At 60.6% G+C, this 20,628-nt stretch overlaps 1 protein-coding gene across 1 annotated transcript in view; it reads right to left on the bottom strand.

Annotated features, from left to right (window-relative positions):
- Positions 1-1,546: 1,546 nt before the first annotated feature.
- Dync1h1 (dynein cytoplasmic 1 heavy chain 1) overlaps positions 1,547-20,628 on the bottom strand; it is a 60,678-nt gene continuing 41,596 nt past the window's right edge. Inside the window, exons 39-78 of the mRNA XM_003463094.5 lie at positions 20,362-20,568; positions 20,157-20,278; positions 19,571-19,736; positions 19,148-19,311; positions 18,186-18,315; positions 16,787-16,920; positions 16,224-16,338; positions 15,987-16,148; positions 15,683-15,897; positions 15,402-15,606; positions 14,351-14,524; positions 14,149-14,268; positions 13,877-13,997; positions 12,570-12,765; positions 12,181-12,298; positions 11,885-12,100; positions 11,255-11,467; positions 11,047-11,174; positions 9,373-9,526; positions 8,009-8,155; positions 7,772-7,922; positions 7,378-7,631; positions 7,159-7,293; positions 6,997-7,091; positions 6,745-6,919; positions 6,474-6,549; positions 5,474-5,634; positions 5,288-5,399; positions 5,154-5,214; positions 4,951-5,074; positions 4,740-4,853; positions 4,131-4,301; positions 3,785-4,002; positions 3,600-3,703; positions 3,286-3,497; positions 2,981-3,134; positions 2,466-2,608; positions 2,215-2,383; positions 1,985-2,112; positions 1,547-1,832 (exon numbers count right to left, since the gene is read on the bottom strand). Coding sequence (XP_003463142.2) covers positions 1,704-1,832; positions 1,985-2,112; positions 2,215-2,383; positions 2,466-2,608; positions 2,981-3,134; positions 3,286-3,497; positions 3,600-3,703; positions 3,785-4,002; positions 4,131-4,301; positions 4,740-4,853; positions 4,951-5,074; positions 5,154-5,214; positions 5,288-5,399; positions 5,474-5,634; positions 6,474-6,549; positions 6,745-6,919; positions 6,997-7,091; positions 7,159-7,293; positions 7,378-7,631; positions 7,772-7,922; positions 8,009-8,155; positions 9,373-9,526; positions 11,047-11,174; positions 11,255-11,467; positions 11,885-12,100; positions 12,181-12,298; positions 12,570-12,765; positions 13,877-13,997; positions 14,149-14,268; positions 14,351-14,524; positions 15,402-15,606; positions 15,683-15,897; positions 15,987-16,148; positions 16,224-16,338; positions 16,787-16,920; positions 18,186-18,315; positions 19,148-19,311; positions 19,571-19,736; positions 20,157-20,278; positions 20,362-20,568 — 6,093 coding nt within the window. The 3' untranslated portion in view covers positions 1,547-1,703. The remainder of the gene's footprint in view (positions 1,833-1,984; positions 2,113-2,214; positions 2,384-2,465; positions 2,609-2,980; positions 3,135-3,285; positions 3,498-3,599; positions 3,704-3,784; positions 4,003-4,130; positions 4,302-4,739; positions 4,854-4,950; positions 5,075-5,153; positions 5,215-5,287; positions 5,400-5,473; positions 5,635-6,473; positions 6,550-6,744; positions 6,920-6,996; positions 7,092-7,158; positions 7,294-7,377; positions 7,632-7,771; positions 7,923-8,008; positions 8,156-9,372; positions 9,527-11,046; positions 11,175-11,254; positions 11,468-11,884; positions 12,101-12,180; positions 12,299-12,569; positions 12,766-13,876; positions 13,998-14,148; positions 14,269-14,350; positions 14,525-15,401; positions 15,607-15,682; positions 15,898-15,986; positions 16,149-16,223; positions 16,339-16,786; positions 16,921-18,185; positions 18,316-19,147; positions 19,312-19,570; positions 19,737-20,156; positions 20,279-20,361; positions 20,569-20,628) is intronic.

Genomic DNA, 20,628 nt, shown 5'->3' on the forward strand with positions numbered 1-20,628 from the left:
TCCTATGTGGCCTAGGCCAGGTGAGCAGCAGCTGGGGCTCACACCTGGGGGCTGGGACAGCTGACTGACGCACACAGCCCTCAGGTCCCAAAGTAAGACCTTGCTGGAACACAACCAGCCCCGAGTACTGGAGATAGATGGGAAAGCCGGGCCGGGTCACCTCTCCGCACCTGGCTGGCCCACGAGCAGCTGAGCAGGGGCCAGGCCGGCTGTTGGGAGGCTGAGGCAGGAGGCACAGAAGTGGGAGCCCAGCCTGGGCAGTTTAGAGAGCCGTCTCCCCCTGGGGACAGGGCAAGGAGGTGCCCAGGCCCTGAGTCCTCCTAGTCTCAGACAGAGAGAGGCCGAGCCCTGTGGTACACACTCAGGAGGCTGAAGCGGGAGGATCAGGTTAAAGGTCAGCTAGGGCCACACAGCAAGGTCAAGGTCAGCGTGGAGCAGAGACCCTGTCTCAACCCCAAGAAACCCAGACCCAGACCCCGAACCCCCCACCCTGACCCCGGCCCCGCACCACTCCACTCCACTTCTGTTTCCACACAGGCCGCCCTAAACCGCTGAGCTGGGTACCCGCTGCAGGGCCCAGGGCTGCGTTCCGGGCCCCTCCCCACGGGCCTGCCTGACCTCGCCCCGCTGTCCCCGGCCAGCAGGTAGCTTCGAGAGCTGGTGCTGACACCATCGGGTCCCACCCCTGCCCAGCCAGCCTGAGCTGCTCCCAAATGCAATAAAGGGGCTGGGGATTTAGCTCAGCGGCATAAGCACCTGCCTTGCAAGCAGGCAGTCGTGAGTTCGATCCCTGGTACCGGTAAAAACGAAAAAGACAAAAAAAAAAAAAAAAAAAAAAGAAGCCCCAGGCCTTGGCCACTCCTACTTCCCCCTAAGCCTGGCGCCGAGGTGGGGGACAGATGGTGGCCTGGGAGGGGGAGGTGCGCTCTGAGCAACAGAACTCCTGCGCCCAGGGGCTACCCTGTGGCTCTGACTCAGTGACCTTGGCCTTGGACACTGGCCAGGGTCGCTTTCGGAGCCACTTGCTGTGTCTGAGCCTCACCTGGTCCCCCGCAGCCTGAGCCACTGCCCCCATGGTGCCACCCTGCTGGGAGCGAGCACCCTGTGCATGGGGGCTGCCACCCGCACCATCCCCCGGAAAACACAGGTGTCGGGACATCTCCACAGCAGGCTCCCCGCCCCGGCCATCACCCTGGATGTGGGAAGCTCTGAGCCACTGTTACCACCCGGGGTGTGCAGGCCAGTCATGGTGGGGACGGGGTGGGGCTCACACCTGGGGGCTGGGACAGCTGACTGACGCACACAGCCCTCAGGTCCCAAAGTAAGACCCTGCTGGAACACAACCAGCCCCGAGTACTGGAGATAGATGGGAAAGCCGGGCCGGGTCACCTCTCCGCACCTGGCTGGCCCACGAGCAGCTGAGCAGGGGCCAGGCCGGCTGTTGGGAGGCTGAGGCAGGAGGCACAGGAAGTGGGGTGGGGTTCAGGGATGCCGTCTTTCCTCACGCAGAGCAGGGCCAGGTGCGGCTGGCAGGAGACACGGGGGCTGGGTCACCCTTAGTGTTTTATTTTGTAAAACAACCATGGTCAGCAATCTACACACGTTGCTTGACCCTAATGTCCACAGCTCCCAGTGCCAGCCTCGCTCAGCCACTGTCCGTTGCTCCGGGCCAGGCTGAGGGACGAGAGGTGTCTGTGGGTGGCTCACTCGGTGCATAGCACGGCCACGCCGCGCTCATAGAAGCTCCGCGGATCCTCCTTCGTGGCAATCTCGAAGTCCACAGTGAAGATGAGGTCTGCCCGAGTGAAGTTCAGGTAGACAGGCAGGGTCACCTGCAGGACAGGGGAAGGGGGCTGGTGGAGACCAGGGACAAGGCCCTGAGCCAAGGGGACATGGGTGGTGTGACCTGCAGGATTGCAGGCAGGAAAGAGGTCTGCTGGGCACGGACCCTACAGAACCCACCCTGGCTAGGCTGCCCACTCACCACGCTGGCCTTCTTCTCGGCATTCGTCTGCTTGACCCAGCGTAGCTGCGTCAGGGGGAGGACGGTGGAGATGGCATTGGACAGTGACAACTTGTTGTTACTGCAGGTGGCACCCTGCAGCTTTAGGCCTGCAGGAGGGAGTGTGAACATGGGGATGTAGACCCTTGTCCCGTGCTCACAAAGGCTGCACGTGGACGGTGACAGGTCTCCCAGCAGGCTTAGACACTCACCTGTGACCCCGAAGCTGCATGCATCCAGGGCGGCACTCTGGGAAGTGGTGACGTTGACCTCTAGGCACAGCTCCTCCAAGGACCAGCTGTTGGCCTGCGCCACATACTGCCTGGTGGCAGTGATGTAGGCCTCGGGCACAAAGAGGCCACCCAGGCACACGTGGATGTTCTGTGGGAAGTGGCAGGCCATCAAGTGGGCTCCAGGGACAGCAAGGCTGCAGGGTTCTGCCCAGCACCCCACCATACCCCACCTTGAGCTCCTTGGCGCCACCGGAAGCAGCGGCCAGAGAGATGCTCTGTAGCTGCTTGATGCGCTCGCTGAAGTCTGACACCCACTGGATGACCGTCATGCCCGCGGGCACTGTGTAGTGTGACCAGCTCTGGGGCAGGATGCCTGCGAGGGGGTGTAGGCGGGTGCTGGGGGCGGGGTCCCACGCTGCAGGGAAGCCCAGCCAGGCCACCCTTGTATCCTGGCCCGCGCTGCCCGACAGGCTCAGGAGGAGCCATGCTTGTGGCCACCTGAACCCACAGCCCAAACCTCCCTGAGGCTGGGGATGGGGACGAGCAGCAGCAGGGCCTGAGGCCTGGGTCTGGGCCCCAGGACCGAGCGGAAGACAGCAGAGCCAGCATGCAGCTCTGTGCCCCGGTGACTCGGGCCAGGGTCTCCACCCCATCCTCAAACCCCTGCAGTCCCCCCACCCCGCAGAGCCCTGTTCTGCTCTGCCCTGCCCGGCCAGGGGGAACAGCTGCGGGGAGCCCCGCGCACCTTTGACCAGCGCGTTGATGAGCGTGCGCAGGTAGTTGGTCTGCTTCTTCTTGCCCTCGCACACCTGCACCACGTCGGCCAGGTCCTGGCGCACGTCCTGCAGGAGCCTGGCGCCCATCTTCACCTCCCGCTCGAAGAACCTGAACAGAGGGTCCTGGGGCCGGGAGGGGCAGTATGAGCGCAGCAGGGCCCCGGACTGCGCAGCTGCGTCGTCAGGGTTAGGGAACTCGGGGAGGCCCACCTCAGGACAGAGACTGACACAGATGAACGAATGGATGGCCCGGCCGGGCCCCAGGGCCCTGTACCTTGATGTTCTCCACGGTGCGCTTGAGGTGGCCCAGGCTCTGCGGGATGAGGTGCAGCCAGTTGGAGGCCGTGGTGTGCAGCGTCCGCATCCAGGCTGGGCGCCCATCGGCCGTGGAGTCCGTGCGCGCCTTCTTCTCCGTCTCCGCGTAGGCCAAGTCGTCCTCGTCCTCCAGCATCTGCATCTTCAGCATCTTGCTGATCATGTCCACACCTGGCCAGGGCGGGAGAGACAGAGGAGGCGGTGTGAGCAGTACTCTCACACCGGGTCCCCAAGATGCCAACGCGCACGTGGAGGACTGGCGGGCACACCCACCCTGCGTCGTCAGCAGCACGCGCTCGGCGTTGTTGGGCAGCCCCAGCCAGGACGGCGTCTGGGTATCAGGCAGCAGCTCCACCCACTGCACGAACTCCTCCCGCCTGCGGAGGTGCAGTGGGAAGGGTGTTAGGGTGGTGCCAAGGGCCACACCCGCCCCTGCCCCCACGGCTGCTGCCGAGTACCTGATGCCGTCGGGCATCTGGATGTCCTTGTGTCCGTCCACCTTGCATGCCAGCTTGAACTCGCTGTCGAAGCTTCGTGTGGTGAACAGACGCTCCAGGAAGGTGTTAAGCAGCCGCTGGTCAAACTCGTTGTCCACGCGGCCACCGTAGATGGACTGGGCCATCAAGGTCTTCAGCGCCGACCACGGGATCTTATCAGGCGAGATGTTCTGACGGCCCTGGGGAGGCATCGTGGTCATGCACATGCTGGGGCTGGGGCCCTGCTTCTTCCCCAGCAGCAAGCACCCCACGGGCAGCTACAAAACACTCGCTCAAACCCACGGTGTGGGCCGTGGTTGCTACGTGCCTTGGCCGTGTCATCCAGCCAGGTGTCCACCGTGTCGCAGGCTGACCGCAGGTCAGACTCCCCAAACTCGTACTTCTTTGACCACCCCAGTGGCGCGTAGCGCAGGCGCTCCTGGATGATGGCGTGGAACCAGGCCAGCAGGAAGTACAGGCGGGCGCGCTCGTTGGGTGACTGAGTGGGAGAGGGCCGAGGGGTCAGGGGCAGTGCCTTGCCCTGGGGACAGTGTCACGGATATCCCAGAACACAGTCCACCTCTGAGCCCAGGGTGCGAGGTGGTGCCCAGCAGGCACACGCAGCCGCCAAGGAGGGCACACAGTTTTCCAACTGACGTCAGTAATGGCAAGACGGACCCCGACACTGCAGATCATGGCTCAGGACCATGTAACGGGACACAAGACCAATGACGGGACTCCTGCCACAGCCCTGTCTGCCTGTGGCTTTGCACGGCCTTGGGACCATGCTGGGGGAAGATACAGCTCATGGTGGCTGCGTCACGGGTCTTCCCTGCCCCACACCTGTTCCTGGATGTGAACAGTGTGCGTGTGGGTTGCTCTGGAGCCAGGCAGGGCCGGGTCTCTGCCCCATGGGAGCAGCTCACGCCGTGCTCACCTTGCAGATGCGGGACACGGGGATGCTGCTGAAGGTCCGCAGCATGTTGGCCTTCACCCCCGGTGGCGGCTCGAACACAAAGATGCGGCCAGCACGGAGCAGGTTCACGGGCACCTGGGGAGGATGTGCGCGCCCATGGGCTGTGAGGCGTGGCCAGGCTGTGCACCCCACAGCACCCTACCTCCCTGCCGTGCCCCGCTGGCCCGCTCACCTTGGGGTTGATCTCCATGGTGAGGAAGAGGCGGAAGCAGGCGTGCGGCTGCAGGGAGTGCAGCTTCTTCTCCAGCTGCATCAGCCAGCCGGGTGCCAGGTGCACGTTCTTCAGCATCACCCACCTGCGGGAAAGGGAGCCTCAGCTGCACACCCTCCCCGGGAGCCGGGAGCCAGGGACCTGTGCTGCACCCCTGGGCCTACCTGCCAGACTTCACAGCCGTGTTGATGGCCTTGTCTGCTTGGTTAAAGCCCTCTGCCGAGCCTGGGACGAGGAAGCACAGTGTCAGTCAGGCCCATGAGGCCCCATTAGCCCCGTGTGCCGGCCAGGGCCTTACCGATGGCAATGGAGGTGATCTGTGTGTTTTGCTCGGCCGCCAGGTCCTCCACGTGCCCACTGGCATCGTAGCCAGGCACTGAGCACATCAGGACGGGTGTGTTGGGCTTCACCTGCACGGGAAAGTCAGACGTGAGTAGTCATCCCTCGGCAGAGACCTGGGAGGCCCCATGGGCGCGGGGCTCACCTCTGTGCCCACAATGTGCGCCAGGTCGAGTGGCTGCTCCATGATGGACATGAAGGACTCCCCAAGGTTTGTGGAGACGAACATGTGGGCCATGGCCAGCAGGCGGTCAGGCCGGAAGGCTTGGATGAGCAGGAGGCGGTGGACTGCCTGCCCAATGGGCGCTGCAAGGCGGGGACCAGGCTGTGAGGGTGTGCACTGGGTCCTTGCTCTGCCCCAGGTCTCACCCCAAGTGCCACAGGAAAACCTGTCCCCCTCTGCTTCTTGGCCCCTGGGATGCCACCCTGCACCCCAGGGGAGCCACAGAACAAGGCGCCAGCATCAGTGAAGCTTTTTTTCTGCAGCACCTGAGGCCTTGCTTGGGGCAGGGGTGAGCTCTGCCAATGAGTCTCAGCCCAGCCCTGTATTTTCCTCTGGAAAGTCACCAGTTGCCCAAGCTAGCCTTGAACTTGCATTCCTCTTGCCACAGCTTCCCAAGTATGTAGCTGAGATTCTGTGTACTACCGTGCACGACTGGAATCAGGAAACTGCTTGATCTTCCACTTATGAATCTAGAGCACAGACTGGCTTCAACTTACTAAGCGGCCCAGGCCGTCCGTCCGGGAACTCACAATCCCCGCTCAGCTTCCTGAGTGCTGGTGTGTGCCATCTCACCTGTGTTAACCTTGTACTAAGCCAGCTCCCACATAGGAGCAACTTCTCTAAAAAGTTTTACTAGTGAAGTAACAGTTATCTTGGGAATCAGTGACTTATTCTTTTTGGAAATATTTCTTTCCTTCTTTTTCTTTGGTGGCACTAGAGAGTGAACCTAAAGTCTTTCCACCGAGTTACAGCTCCAGTCCTTCTAAAAAATATTTAGCTCTGAGACAGATCTAAGTCAGTAAAGTGGCCCAGGCTGGGCTCAAAACTGTGATCCCCTGCCTCAGCTTCCCTGAGTGCTGGGAGTGGAAGCAGTGGACACCCACTTTACCCTCAGGCCCATGACAAGGGCCTGGTGACTCACTGGAGGGCGTCTCCTCGTTCCAGAGGTATGGCACGGTCTGCTCCGGGGAGCTGCTGTCTAGCCAGATACCAAATTGCTGTGTGGATGACAGAGAACGTATCACCATGGGATGCAGCTGACCCCTCCGCCTGGCCATGCTGGGGCTAGGGCCTGGGGCCTCATGGCACCACTGAGCCTGTCCCATGCTGAGCACCAGAGCACACAGCATGCATGGCCAGGGCCTCACCACATGCACAGATCAGGACACGGGACATACACACACGATAGTCACCTCGTCTGCCTGAACCTTGGCGATCAGGTCCTTGAAGGCAGGCAGGCAGCTCAGCCGCGCCACGGCTTCCGCCTGCTCCACCGTCAGCCCCGGGACCTTGGGGGTGGAGCCGGCGCTCAGCACGATCTCCTTGCCCCTCAGGAAGTGCTGGAACTCTGCGTCGTAGGCGGGCTCCCTGCAGACGGAGGTCAGTGGGTGCATGCTCGGGACAGCAGTGCTGCCCAGAACGGCAGGACAGTAGGTGTGCCTTACCCCACGGTGCCCTTCAGCTTGATCCTGGCCAGCAGCATGGCGAAGGTGATGTGGTCCTGGTGCAGCATGCCCCTGGCCACCCGATTGAATGCCACCTGGAGGACAGCAGATGTCAGTGCCACTCGAGCCACCTGGTGCCCGCCCCGTGCCACCCCGCCTCACCTGGAAGAGGTCCTTGGTTATGATGGAGAGGCGCTGCGTGTGGTCCGTGACGCCCTTGAGGTTGGGGTTCTCATACAGGACGTTGTGGTAGATGTCCAGGAAGAACTGCAGCGAGTACTGGTACAGGAAGTGGATCTGCGAGATGCATGTGTGTCAGCCCCAGCCCTGCCCAGCCCAGTGCGGCCCGGCCCGGTCCGGCCCGACCCACCCTGAAGTCACCTGCTTCAGGGACTCCATGGTGAAGTAGATGCTGCTGCAGGCGGTGGACAGTGGCAGGTACTGCTGGGACACAGTCTCCACCTCCTGCATGACGATGTCGGTCTCCTCCACCTTCCTGGTGACCTCGGCAGCCTCCCGCTTCAGGTTCTCCAGGGTGGTGATGATGGTGTCGTCATCCAGGATACGGCCCTTCACCTCGTTCAGGGCCTGCAGCAGGGACTTCTCCAGCTGGCGCAGGCGGAGCTGGAACTCCCCTAGAGAGCCAAGCACGCGCTGCCCTCACACCAGCACCGCAGCCGGGTCGGGGAAACCACTGGGGCCTCGGCCCGATGTTGGCCTTGGTCCACGGCTGCCAGGCCCCGCTGCTCCATCCCACGCAGGCCCAGGGCCGCACCTTGTAGCTTGAGGAGATCAGAGCGCTTCTCGTCCACGTCGGGCCGTTCGGCTTTCAGCACTTCGTTGAGACACTGGCTCTGCAGGCTGCTGCGCGTGACGGTGAAGTTCACGAAGGTGACCCGGGAGCAGAGGTCCGGCGGGAACTCCACCTGCTCACAGACGCACATCAGGTGAGGACCCCCCGCAGGCCCGGCGGCACCACGCCCTCCTGCCTCGGGGAGCCCACACCACTTACGGTTGGGTCTCGGGTGGACAGGAAGATGACAAACGATGGTGACAGGTCGATGTCCTGGTCACCGAGGGTGATCAGCACTCGGCCCCCTGTTCTTCGGACTTCACGGTTCAGCACTGGGTTCAGAACTGGATCGTAGCTCTCCACGTCCTGGACAGCACACAGTGGTCACTCAAGGTCACAACTTCACCTGGGCAGCGGTGTGCGGACAACCACTTCCTGCCCAAGCAGAAAGGCTTCGAGGCTGTGTGCCTCGGTGATGGCAGAGCCTAGGCCCCACCCCAGCACCAGAGGGCAGGGTCAGCTCTTGCTGGCACCCTGGCACAAGCCACATCTGTTGGTGTCTTCTGCCGGCCTTGAGACCTTGACGATAAGATGTGTCCCTCGCCACAGACTATGTGGTGCTGACCAGACTGAGCGGAATTTTAAATACACTGCTTGTGTTTGATTTGCATTTATTTTGGGTACTAAGAAATGAACCCAGGGACTCTGCAGTGAGCCCTTTTTAATAATCTTTGCTTCTCCCACAAGCTCTCACTACGTAGTCCAGGCTGTACTACAGCCTCAACGATGCTGGGATACAGGCGTGTGCTGCCACACTGGCTGAGGGGCTTTCTCGAATCTGCCCTAGGGCCCGCCTGTCACACACATGACCATGCTCTTTGTGGTGCAGCACAGGTGCAGAACGTCTGTATCTCTTCCCTTCCTGTTTATCTCTTGCTGCCCTTCCCTTCTGCAAAAGCTCTCTCTTCCACCTACTCTCTCTTATTTTGACCTTTGTTTACACTTTGAACTTTCCATATAAAGAAAACGTGATACTTAAACTTGGGCTCAGATTTACTTCACTTAACGTTCTGGCCTCAAAGTGCACTTTTCTAAACGTGCCTCAAGTTTATGATTCTTTATGGCAAAGTAGTACTCCACTGTTTGTAAATATATCTTTATGCATTTAGCTGTTTGTTTCCAAAATTTAGCTAGCAGAAGCTGTGTGCTATAAACATGAGAGTGTAAGGCTTTTTGTTTTGTAGTACCAGGGATCAAACTCACAACCTTGCCCTTGCCAGGCAGGTGCTTGAGCCACTGAGCTAAATTCCCAGCTCATTTTTTCTTGTTTTTTGAGATAGGGTCCTACCATGTAGCCCAGGGAGGCCCAGAACTCCAGGCGATCCTCCTGCCTCAGCCTCTCGAGGGCTAGGACCACAGGTGTGCGCCGCCATGTTTACACAACCACCTCGGTGCTTCACCCTTATTCTGGTATCAAGTCCCCAAGAGTTCACCCCCTCAGTGTCTGCACTGTGAGATGTAGCGTGACCTCCGCCGACTGTTCCCGAGGAGACTGCTCGGGGGCAGCGCTGACGGGCACCCACCTGGACCAGGAGGGGGTTGCCGAACCTCAGCGCGCTCTCCAGGTTCTTCCGGAAGGCATCATCTAGGAAGCTGGTGCGCGTGATCTTTCGGTCTTTGTACTCGTTCATGATGAACTCTGTGGCCTGGCCGGAGGGGTCGATGATCAGTGGGTACCTGAGCAGGAGGCCAGAGGAGAGAGGGCCGAGTCCAGCGGGCAGCAGTGCTCCGGTGACCACATGCTGGGCTCATGATGTTCCCACACTTGCCCCACAGAGATGCGAAGTGCTAAGACTAAGTTGCCTTCCTAACATGAGTTACCCCGTTAAGCACAGCCGTCCCCGACCTCTTTCCCTCTCTGGGTGGGACCAATGGCCCTGGGCTGCATTCCCGAGGTCCAGCACAGACACCCAGCAGCAGTGTAACGCGGTCCTCACGGCATGCCTGTAAGGCTGGGACTGCTATGCCATCTGCCTCCCGCCAGGGCACAGCCAAGAGGCCAAGGCCAGGTGCCAGAGCACAGAACGGATCCATGCAACGACACCCATGACGTGTGTGCTCTGCTCGTCCAGTCTCCTCCCAGGTGACTGCTTCTGAGTAGGCCACACACAAGTCCCTGAGAAGCCCTTGCCTGCTCTGCTCCTGGCTGACTCCAACCCCTGCAGCTGCAGGTCCTGCCAGCCCCACTGTGGTAGAGATCTGTGGCCATCTGTCCATTGTGCCCACTGGTCCTCTGCTGAGCAAGCACCAGGGTGGAAGCACCTAGGCAGAGCTGCCCCAGCGCCACCCAGCTGGGACCGGGTGTCTGCTGGGGCCCAGGGTGGCACAGGTCCTGGAAGGCCTTTCTGTCATGGGGACATGGCTGCGGGCAGGGCTTGGTAAAGAGCTGGGGTGCAGATGAGGTTTCAAGGGAACCTGGAGTGTTTGAGACGGGGACCGGGGAAGCCCAGCAGCAAGGGTGAGGGACTCTGAGGTGTGTGGGCCTGAGCCGCCGCTGCCCAGACCCTGCAGCTCTGAAACAGTTCTCCTGTTTCAGCCTCCACAAGGGCTGGGATTATAGGCTGGTGCCCCGTGTTACTGGCTGTAGTATTTTATAGGCAGGACTGTCCCAGTGCCCACCCATGTCTGCCAACTTGTCTTGGAAGGATGTCCAGGGGCGCAGCTCACTGGCTGGCTGCTTTCCTAGCATGTGTGAGGCCCTGGCTTTGATCTCAGTATAAAAGAAAGAAGAAAAAGAGAAAGAGAGAGCATGAGAGAGAGAGAGAGAGAGATGGACGGACGGACGGACGGACGGACGGACGGACGGACGGGGAGATGACAAGATTTACTGTGAAACAACCAGACAACTGAAATGTGACAGCAGTGGGGACAAATGCACAGGCCTGTAAGACCAGGGCCCTGGAAGGCTGAGGCAGGAGGGCCACAAGCTCTAGCCCAGCCTGGAAACTTAACAGACCATTTTACAAAAAAGAAAGAAAGGCTGCAGACGTGAGGAGGCCCTCACTCTAGTGCTCTGGTACTGCCCCCAGATGATGTGAAGATATAAAGAACCACTTGCACCCCACCCCACCCCACCCCACTGTCAGAGACAAACACTAACACTCAGACTCCTGCTTTTGAGAGGTTCTTGTGCTCTAACACAAAATAGCCTCAAAATTGGGATCTTTCTGCCTCAGCCTCCGCCCGCGCCCACACACCTGTTGAAGCGCTTCAGCATGATGGCGTTCTCCGTGCACAGGTCGTCGGCCGGCAGGGAGCTGGCCTGCCAGCGCAGCCGCTCGTCCGCGTTGGACAGGTACTCGGTCCGGGCGATGTCTGTGCGGAACTGCGGGGGTGGCCGTCAGCCCTCCCGCTCCGAGCCCGCCGCCCGCCTGCCCGCCGCCCCAGCACCTCGGGGCCGGGTACCTGGATGTTGGCCTGCTGCAGGTGGTGCGACCAGGTGGTGAACAGATTCTGCCGCATCTGCTGGTCGAAGTAGCCCGCGTAGGCAATGAAGGCGGCGGACAGGAGGCAGTCCCCCGCGATGGTGGACATCTGGTTCTTGAAGGTTTCGCTCGTCTTCTCCCAGCGCTCCCGCTCAGCAGACAGACTCTTAAGCAGAGCGGTGCTTCGGTTCACCTGAGGGGAGAAGCCGAGGGACACGCCCTGACGCTGTGTGCAGGGCCCAGGTGGCAGCGCAGCACTGACGGTCAGACCCAGAGCGCTCGCTGGGCACAGGGCCTGGGGTGAGGACGACAGGGAGGGCCTGGAAGGGACGCTGGAGTAGAGAATGGCAGGGACCACTGTGGGGACACAGCAGAGGCAGCAGGCGGGAACGAGCAACCATGGGGAAGAGACAGGAGTGGACGGAGACACTGAGGGACGCAGGGCTGGTGGAGCGGCAGTGTCCAGCTGCCTGCAAGCCCCACTGTAAACACTCGGCCCTGGTGGACACACAGCTGGGTCTCAAGACAGACACGACACGGTGGTGTGTTCCAGCTAACACGTTTCCCTTGGCCTCCACCACTGCGGCCCCCACATCAACAGATGGCAAACCTTTGCCTCCACGGCCGCCAGGTCTGCCTTGATGGCCTGGGCCTCCGAGATGAGCACAGCATACTCTTCCTTGTAGCGTGCAATGCTGGCCTCCAGGTCTCGGATCATCTGCTCCACCTCGTTGGCCTTCTGCTGGTTGTCCTTGGCATCATCCTCCAGCTTCTGCAGCTCATTCCGTAGCGGCTCCACACGCTTCAGCATGTCCGCGTAGTTCAGCTGCGAGGGGCAGCAGCGGGTGTGAGGCAGGGGGACAGCAGCGCCACGCTGGCCAGCAGTAGCTCCTGGCCTGCACTCACCTGTGCGATGGCCCACTTCACCATGGGGCCGCACGCCAGGGAAGCCCGGTTCACGATCTCGTAGTTGTAACTGGGGTTGGACATGTAGTTTTTCTTCATCTTCTCTCTGATGGCATCACTGCGGAGGGGAATTGACTTCTAAGCATGCACAGGCAAAGGCCTTCTCGTGACACCAGTGACGCATGGGTCCAGGGCCGCCTCCCACTCTGCTGCCCAGGTAACACTGGGGATGAGCCAGGCTTGCAGGAGACAATGCTGCCAACAGGGACAGACCCTGGGCTTGCTGTGGTGCAGCAGGTGGAGGCCTTGACCCCACCTCGGGATCCTCAGCTACACAGGACAGAGTGGGAGTTAGGTGCACGGCGAGCGGCACAGGGCCGCACCCCCACCTGATCTCCTCGGCGGAGAAGTTGACGATGGTGGGGATGAAGTTCTCGCGCATGATGATGGAGCGGATCTGCTTCCAGTCTGTGGTGCTCTCGCCCAGCAGCAGGCAGATGGACTCCAGGGCCAGCTTCACGGCGGCAGGCGGGTTGGCCATGGAGCGCACCTCCACCAGGTGCTGCTTCTTGATGGACTTGACGGCTGTGGTGGAGGAGGGTGGTGACGATCGAGGTCTGGGCGGGAGCAGCCCGCTGGGGACAGGTCAGTGGCCGTGACTCCTGGCCAAGCCCCGCTGGACTGCAGAGGCTCTGGAGGACTAGAACTCTTTGCCCTGCTGCAGACCCCCAGAACAGCCCGGGTCCCATCCCCACAGGACAGGAAAAAATCAAGACGATGACTTTGCACAGTGAAACGCAGTCTTTTAGCTTGACATTTTAACAAGCCACATTTAAAGTAATTAGTGGGGGAACACAAATGAATTCTCATACAGATCCAAATGAAGAGGAAGGTACAGTGTTGACAGTGCCTTCGGCAATGTGAAAGCTGAGGTAACTTGGTTATTGTGGGCAGGATGAGGGTACAGGGTGAGGTCCCCCATCACTCCTGGGGCCTGTAGACCAGACAGCAGCACCCCAGGCGGCCATGGAGGGAAGGAGCAGGAGTGAGGTGACTACTGCCCACGCAGGTCCCTGCCCCAGGCCACAGCGGAACACTCAGAATCGCTGTGGGACGCTGCCGGTGAGGGCCCAGGCGTCTCTCCACACGGTTTCCAGGAACTGGTGAGCAGCACACTCACCCCGGGAGGCCTTGGCCTCCTCCATGGATCTGGTCACAAACTGGCCTGGACCAGAACTAAATCAAATTCAGGGGTGAGGTGCAAGCTTGAGCTTATGGAAAATCTGATTTGGTTCTTATCCAATTCAGTTTGGGAGCAGAACCAGGGAGAGAACTGAGCTGGTGAACTGAAGCAGTACTAACAAGATCTTTAGAAACGCTTAATTTGTTTAGCCAATTTTCACTAGTCGGAGCAGTTACTGTGGCAAATACAGATGAATCACATAGGAACTTTGCTCTAAAGAAGGGGCCGACCTCGGCCATTTGTTTGTTTGGTTGTTTGGTTGTTTCGTGTGTAATCCGGCGGGCCTCAAGCTCAATCCTCTGCCTCCCAAGTGCTGGGATGAGACGGGGCGCTGGGCCTCGCCAGCCGAGGGTTTCGAACGGCTTCAGATCATGCTGACTGCACCACAGTATCCGCAGGACACCGTATCGGCCACTGAGAGCCAAGGGACACCGAGGGCGGGGGAGAACCTACCGTTCTGGGCCTCGATGACGGCGGGCTCCACCTTGTCCAGGTCCTCCTTGACGCTCATCTGCTTGTCTGCAATCACTTCCTGCTGCTTGTGCAGCTGCTCCTGGATTTCTTGGCTCATGACCTAGGACGGAAAGGCGGCTCGGCTCACCTGGGTTCTGCGGAAACACTGAGTGACCCCAAGACGGCCCTCTGCACACACGCAGGCCTCAGCAGCCCCGCACCCCGCTGCCCGTGAGAGCCTGAGCCTGCGGCCCGGGAGGACAAGGAAGTACCTTCTTCTTCTCAGCCTCCTGCTGGTCTTTCACCATCTTCTTCAGCTTGTCGTTGGCTGCAGCGTTCTTCACCTCCAGCTCCTGGCTCTTGATCCTCAGGTCTCGGCGCAGCTCCTCCACCTGGGCACAGAACCCACAGCAGGAACATAGCTGTGGGTGCCCCCCCAGCCCCACCTGGGCTCCAGGTCGGCCCGAGCCCCACCTGGTCCACGGTCTCCTTGATCTTCCTGAGCCCGACGTTGAGGTGCATCTGCTGCTCCTCCAGCTCACTGCGCTTCTCGTGGAAGAGGTTGGCGTAGTGGTTGATGAAGTCCAGGTAGTGGCGGGGGGTGATGGCCATTGTCCTGCCCCCTCGCTTGGCGAGTCGAGCATTGGCCTGGTGGGAGAGAAGGCCACACCATTTCACTCTCCCTGGCATGCTGGCCTCATCCTTGGCCTCAGTAAACTCCCAGTCTCTCCTCACCAGACCACAGCATGACTCAGTGGACAGTGCCCAGCCGAGGTGTCAGGACACGCAGAGGTCAGCCTTGCTCGACAGGCTGACCGCAGAGCTTGTTGCTTTGCTGCCCACCTCGAACCACACTGCGTGAAATGGCTCACGAGACATGGCGCCTGCTCCACCTAGCACTGTTTTGAGACAGGGTCTTGCTGTGTACTACACACTGGCCCACGCTGGCAGCAGCCCTTACACCTCAGCCTCAGCGTGTGCCACCGTGCCTGGTGACTACTTACTTTCAAAAGACAACAAACCAAGCAATGACGTGAGAACAGGCTTTGTGTGACACACGGCTCTGGCCACCTCTGGCCCGGAGCACTGGCTGCTACGCTGCTGGAAGCAGGGGCTCCCACAGGTTTAATAGCTCTCCTGGCAGGCAGGAGGGGACGTACGGAGCCCAGAGGTGTAGGGTAAGGAAGGTCAGTGGCTGAAGCTGGCAGGAGTGGGCTGCCACTCCCTAGAAGCAAGCCCGACTGGTGCCAGCCTGCATTTCCACAGGGTTCACGGCCAAGCCCTGTCCAGAGCAGGGGAGAAGGAGGGAGGGGACAGCTCTGCAGAGGTGGAACCTGGGGCAGGGAGGGCTTTGTACTGGGAACAATGGGGACATGTCACTAAACAACAGGGTGACAGTGAGACGCGAGCCTTCCTTCTGCACCAGCGCTGTGATGTCAACAAGAAGCTCTGCATCCATGTCTACGGACCAGGTTAGCGCGGACGGTGAGGCTGCCCTGTGTGTGCTCAGCGCTGCTGCACCCACCTGGTGCAGCGTCTGGTGGACAAACACGCAGCTGTTCACGATGGCCTCGCGGTGTGATGGCGGCTGTGGCAGCTTGTCGTACACCACCGGCATGTAGTCAGGCACGACGTAGTTGGGTTTCTCCAGGTCCATCTTACTCGTGAACTCCTTGCCCACCTGGTACAGGGCCTCCGTGGACCAGTCTCCGAACCAGTTGAGCACACACCTGAGGAAGACACCAGGCTCAGGCCTGCTCCGGCAGTGTCGCCTCAGGTGGGCAGCCAGCAGCCAGGGCCACACACCTGTTGAAGAGGGCAGGTGATGTGGCTGCCCGGTCCTTGAGCCCCTCGGAGGACGGGTTCATGGTGAACACAACGTGTAGGTTGCGGATGACCTGGCTGGTGAACCACTTGTAGAGCTCCTCGTGTGAGTCCAGCATCAGCCCTTCCTTCTGTGCCCCCTCCTTACACTGTGTCATCAGGGTGGCATACTCGTCCCCCTCAAAGAGCCCGGGAACCTGGGGAAGCGACCCACACGGTGACTCCCCGCACCCTCGGCACGCCGCCGGGGGGACACAAGGCCCCACGCTGCCTGCCATGCGGTCACCTCTCCGTTGGCCAGCAAGGTGTTCATCCGCTCCAGGAACCCTGAGTCCAGGACGTTGGACTCGTCCATTATGAATGCAATCTTCTCGTTCTTGCAGCCAGAGCGTCGCAGCACGGTCCGCAGGTCCTCATCGAAGTCCTCCCCAGTGTACTTCCTGTGTACCTGCAGGGCCACAAGCCGGTCAGGGTTGCGTGCAAGCCTGGCTCTGCGGGGCACAGGCTCTGCCGCCATGCCCACCTTGATCTGGTACACGCTCAAGCCGTTCATCCAGGCCACAAAGCGGGACAGCGTGGTCTTTCCCGCTCCACTGACGCCAATCAGAAGCAGGTGGCCTTGTGGTTGACGGAATATTCTGGAACAGGAGGGGAACACAAGGCTGACTGCCTCAGCCCTTTTGACACTCACATTATAAACTCTTTTGGCACTGAACCCACAATATTTAGACTATGCCTGCACTTGAACCTGACGTTACACTGCCAAGCAGGGTTTATTTGCCAGGTCCAGCAGGGATGCCACACTGGCAAGGCTTGGTCTGGCCACTCCAGACTCACAGAGGTTGGAGAGGTCAAGCCTGGCTATGGCATGCAGGGGGGCTGGACCCGAGGGGGACCCACAACCCGGGCGGGGGGTGGGAGCTGGGGACAAGGGCGAAACACTCTTCTTGGGACACAAGGTTCACACACTTAGGCTGGACTTGGGGAGGAGGGGAGAGTGCTCGAAGGGCGGAGGCGGGGAGCACGGCCTGGGGCTGTGGTGGGACCCAGCGATGGGTCCGGGGCGGCTCAGGCCGAAAAGCTCACCGGTCAATCCTGAGCACGTGGTCCAGCACCTCATTGAACAGAACCAGGGGAACATCGAGCTCTTCTTCGTAGAAGACCTTCAGCCTCGCCTTGACGTAATCTCTCAGTTCTTCTTGGTCCACTGGGATGTAGTCCTAGAGAGAGGAGGGGACAGTCTACGATGCTGAGGGGTCCTGCCCGAGCCATCAGAGCCAAGTCTGTTCATTTACACAACGCAGCAAAAAAATGTACACTGAATTATGATTTTTTTTTTTTTTGGTACCAGGGGATCAAACACAGGACCTTGCATTTGCAAAGTAGGTGCTTATGCTGCTGGGCTAAACCCCTGGCCCTGATTTATGTTTTTAGAGCCATAAACCCTGTTTTCGCATTTGTTTCCCAAGAACTTTCAGCCCATAGACAAAACTGCACCTCACTGCGCTGAGTGAGCACGCACAGCCATGGGCTCTGCCCTCCCGGGTGGGTTGCGACAGGGCCACACCTGGGGTGGGGGCCTACACAGGTGCCAGGCTCCCTCCTCAGCCACTCGACCGTCCCCGTGGACAGCATCACACACTCAGGCCACCCCATGGGGCCAGGCCTGCGCCATTAGCAGCATGAAGGCACACTCTCTGACAGCCAGGCAGGCAGGGGCTCACGGGAGGCCGTGAAGGACCCCAACCCGCTGGAGGCCAGGGGAAGGGGCCAGCGGGAGAGCAGCTGCCTGGTGCTTGAGGCCCCGGGCTCCATCCTGAGCCCCAGAAAGTGGAAAGGAAGCCCCAAGGTGACCCGAGGGCATTGCTCATCATGGAGGAGCTGCCCTGCCCAGCTTATGGTTCCACCTGCTCTAACCCCTCAGCTGCCCTTGTTCTCCCTGAAGATGACACCCTTCCCACCCTCAAGACAGGGTCTAGCAGACTGGCCTTTAATTCTGTGCTCGGGAGATCCTCTTGCCTCATCCTTGCACCCCACCCTGCCAGCTCATGAATCTCAGAAAAGTGCACAGGCCAGTGGTGGCAAACCTATGGCACATGTGCCACAGCAGGCTGTCTGTCGCAGGACCCTACAAGGTTTGCTGTCGTGGCACAGCTCCTCTGTCGGTACTGTCCAGACCCTCCGTGGCTGGCGTCTCCAGGTGAGGAGCGAGCTGTGTGTCGCAGCTGCACCTCCCAGGCCCTCGCTGCTCTCAGAGGAAAAGGCCCACTGACAGCTGTTCTGGAACGGGAAGCTTTTCACATGCTGTCACAGCAGTCCGACGTGTGCTGAACACAGCCAGGCAGGGCCTTCCCCACGGCTGTACACGCTGTGCTTCCCCTGCAGACGCGGGCTCTGCCATGCATGGCCAGCATCCCAGGAGAGGATGCACACCTGAGCTCCCAGCGCCTCGGCGACAGGCGAAGAGTAGAGGCAGAGACCTCACCTTAGACAACCAGTTGCTGTACAGGATGGGCCGGCTCATGGCCTTCTCCTTGTCGATGTTGGGGAAGTGCTTCAGTGCGACCATGTCGATGTTCTCATCCGTCCAGCGCCGCTCCTCATCCTCCACCAGCCTGGGACAGGGACAGTGGGAGATGAGAGGACGCTAGGGTGGCCGGGGCGGCGAGCTCCGGCTCGCCAAGTGCGGAAATCCTACTCACAGCTGCCTGGTTATATCCGTCTAAATCATGAAAATAGGAGCTGGTTTTTGTTTTTGAGGGGAGATCCCGCCATGCTGCCCAGGCAGGCAGGAGCCAAGGGGGTGACGCGTGCAGGCTGAGGGCACAGTGGTGAGGTGGGGGCCAGGCCAGTGAGGCTGAGGCTGTCATGCTCGAGTCCACATGAAAATGTCAAGTAGACCAAGACAGAAACTTCTCTGATCCCATGGGATGCCAGACAGGTAGACAACAGTTTGTGTTTTTTCCCATTAAATAGGGTGAGCAAGGGGAGCTTGTGTTCTCTGGGCTCAGGCCTCAGTGCCACAAAGAAATGACAGAACAAAACCAACCAAACCAAGAGAGGGATGCAGATTGACTGAAGGTAAAAAAAAAAAAAAGCCCGGAGTCACACAGAGGAACAATCTTCAGGACTCTGACAGGCGAAGGCCATGTCGCGATGCAGCTACAGAAAAACCACAGCAATGCCGAGCACTTGGCCATCAGCACCTCCTTCTGGAAGCTCTGGTCACGTGACTCTTGAGGCCCAACAGGGCCCAAGTGGTCCAGGAAGGACAGAGCCAGTGACCAGGCTCGACCTGCGAGCCCTGGGGGAAGAGTGGGGTGACAGGGAACAGTGGGACCAGGCAGGGCTTGGAGGGAGCCATGCATTCTGCTAAGGCCTCTGCCCCCAACACGTGGACTGAGTGCGGGCACGGTGTCCCTGGGCGCAGGGCCGGGCTGCCCTCACCTGTCCTGGAAGAGTCGCAGGGCTTCGTGTGCCCAGATCCGGATGAGGCCCTCCACAGGCAGCGTCTCCAGGGGCCTCAGAGCTTCGAAGATGCCCCTCACCCAGCGGGTCATCTCCCGGGGGGAGTAGATGTAGTGGGGCTGCGTGTCCTGTGTGAACCTCTCCTGTGAAGGGCAGGTGGGTGTGAGGACGCAGTCACCACAGCACTAGGGACGAGGAGCCAGGGTGGATCCCACCCCAGGCAGCTTGGTGAGAGCCTGTCTCAAAATTAGACTTAAGGAGGGCCTTGGTGATGTAGCTCAGCGCAGAGGCCAGGCGCCCTACCCCCGCAGGGCAGCCAGCCTGGGGCCACCGGGAAAACGCTGTGGGGCACGGCAGGTGCGGCCTAGAGGGGACCCTGTCCCGCGGGGCGGTGCCGGGCACCTGGGACATGGTGTAGAACTCCACCATGGCGGCCGTGAGCGGCTCGGCATAGGTCCGCAGCGACGGGATGAGGCGCAGCATGGCGCGGTTGAAGGTGCCGTAGATCTGCGTCAGGGAGGCGGGCCCGGGGTAGTCCACATAGACCACAGGCACGTGCCGCAGGAACCTGCCGGGGACAGTGGTCAGGAACCCCACCCGACCCGTCGCTGCCAGGCCAGCAGGCCAGCCTTGGACAGCAGTGGACAGTGGAGAGGGGCGCCAGTCGCCACGAAACCGTGACTTCCCCTCTCCCTCTGGTGGGTGTGGACAGAGGCACGCATGGCCAGGCAGACTCTCAGCCCGGGCAGCTGGCTTTCTTCTGTCTGTTCTTTTGGTTTTCCCGAGGCAGGGGCTCAGTGTGCAGCTCACTGCCTGGCACTTGTAGCCCAGGCTGGCCTCAAACTCAGGGTGATCCTCCCACGCGGGGGTTACAGGTGACCGCCACCACGCCTGGGCTGACACCTGGCTCCCTCCACTCCCCCGTCTGGCTACAGCAAGAGCTCACAAGCTGGCGGGAACCTGGCAGCCCTGTCACCCGGCCTGCTACCTGTGGGAGAGGGGCTTCCTCCCGGGGTCGGTGGGGGGGTTGCAGGCCCCGACGAACTGGATCCGCTCCAGCTTCACCCACGTCTGGTCTGAGGTGCGGTAGAAGCCTCCGTGCTCCACCATCTGCAGGAGAGGCCCGACGGCACATCAGAGGCAGGCGGGAGTGGGCGCGGGCGCAGGGAGGGAAGGGCTGGGCCGCCGCCCACCTGCCGGATGAAGGAGATGACCCTCTGCGTCCCGTATTTATCCATGTCTGGCAGGTTGATCTCGTCACAGAACAACACCAGCCACTTGCCCAGCTGCACGGGGGCCAGCACCACCCCGTTAGGCGTGCGCCGGTACTCGCAGTAGTGGTCGAAGGTCTTCAGCAGCAGCTCTGGGGTGGTGGCGCTGGAGAAGTTAAGGCCCACAACCTGCGGGAGGGAAGCCAGCTTCCTGAAGAGCAGGGCCGCACTGCAGCCCACGGCCCTGCA

This window comes from Cavia porcellus, unplaced genomic scaffold (genome assembly GCF_034190915.1).
Source record: "Cavia porcellus strain 051 isolate PalLab524CR breed Dunkin Hartley unplaced genomic scaffold, mCavPor4.1 scaffold_31, whole genome shotgun sequence".
In the NCBI taxonomy this organism is placed as follows: domain Eukaryota; kingdom Metazoa; phylum Chordata; class Mammalia; order Rodentia; family Caviidae; genus Cavia; species Cavia porcellus.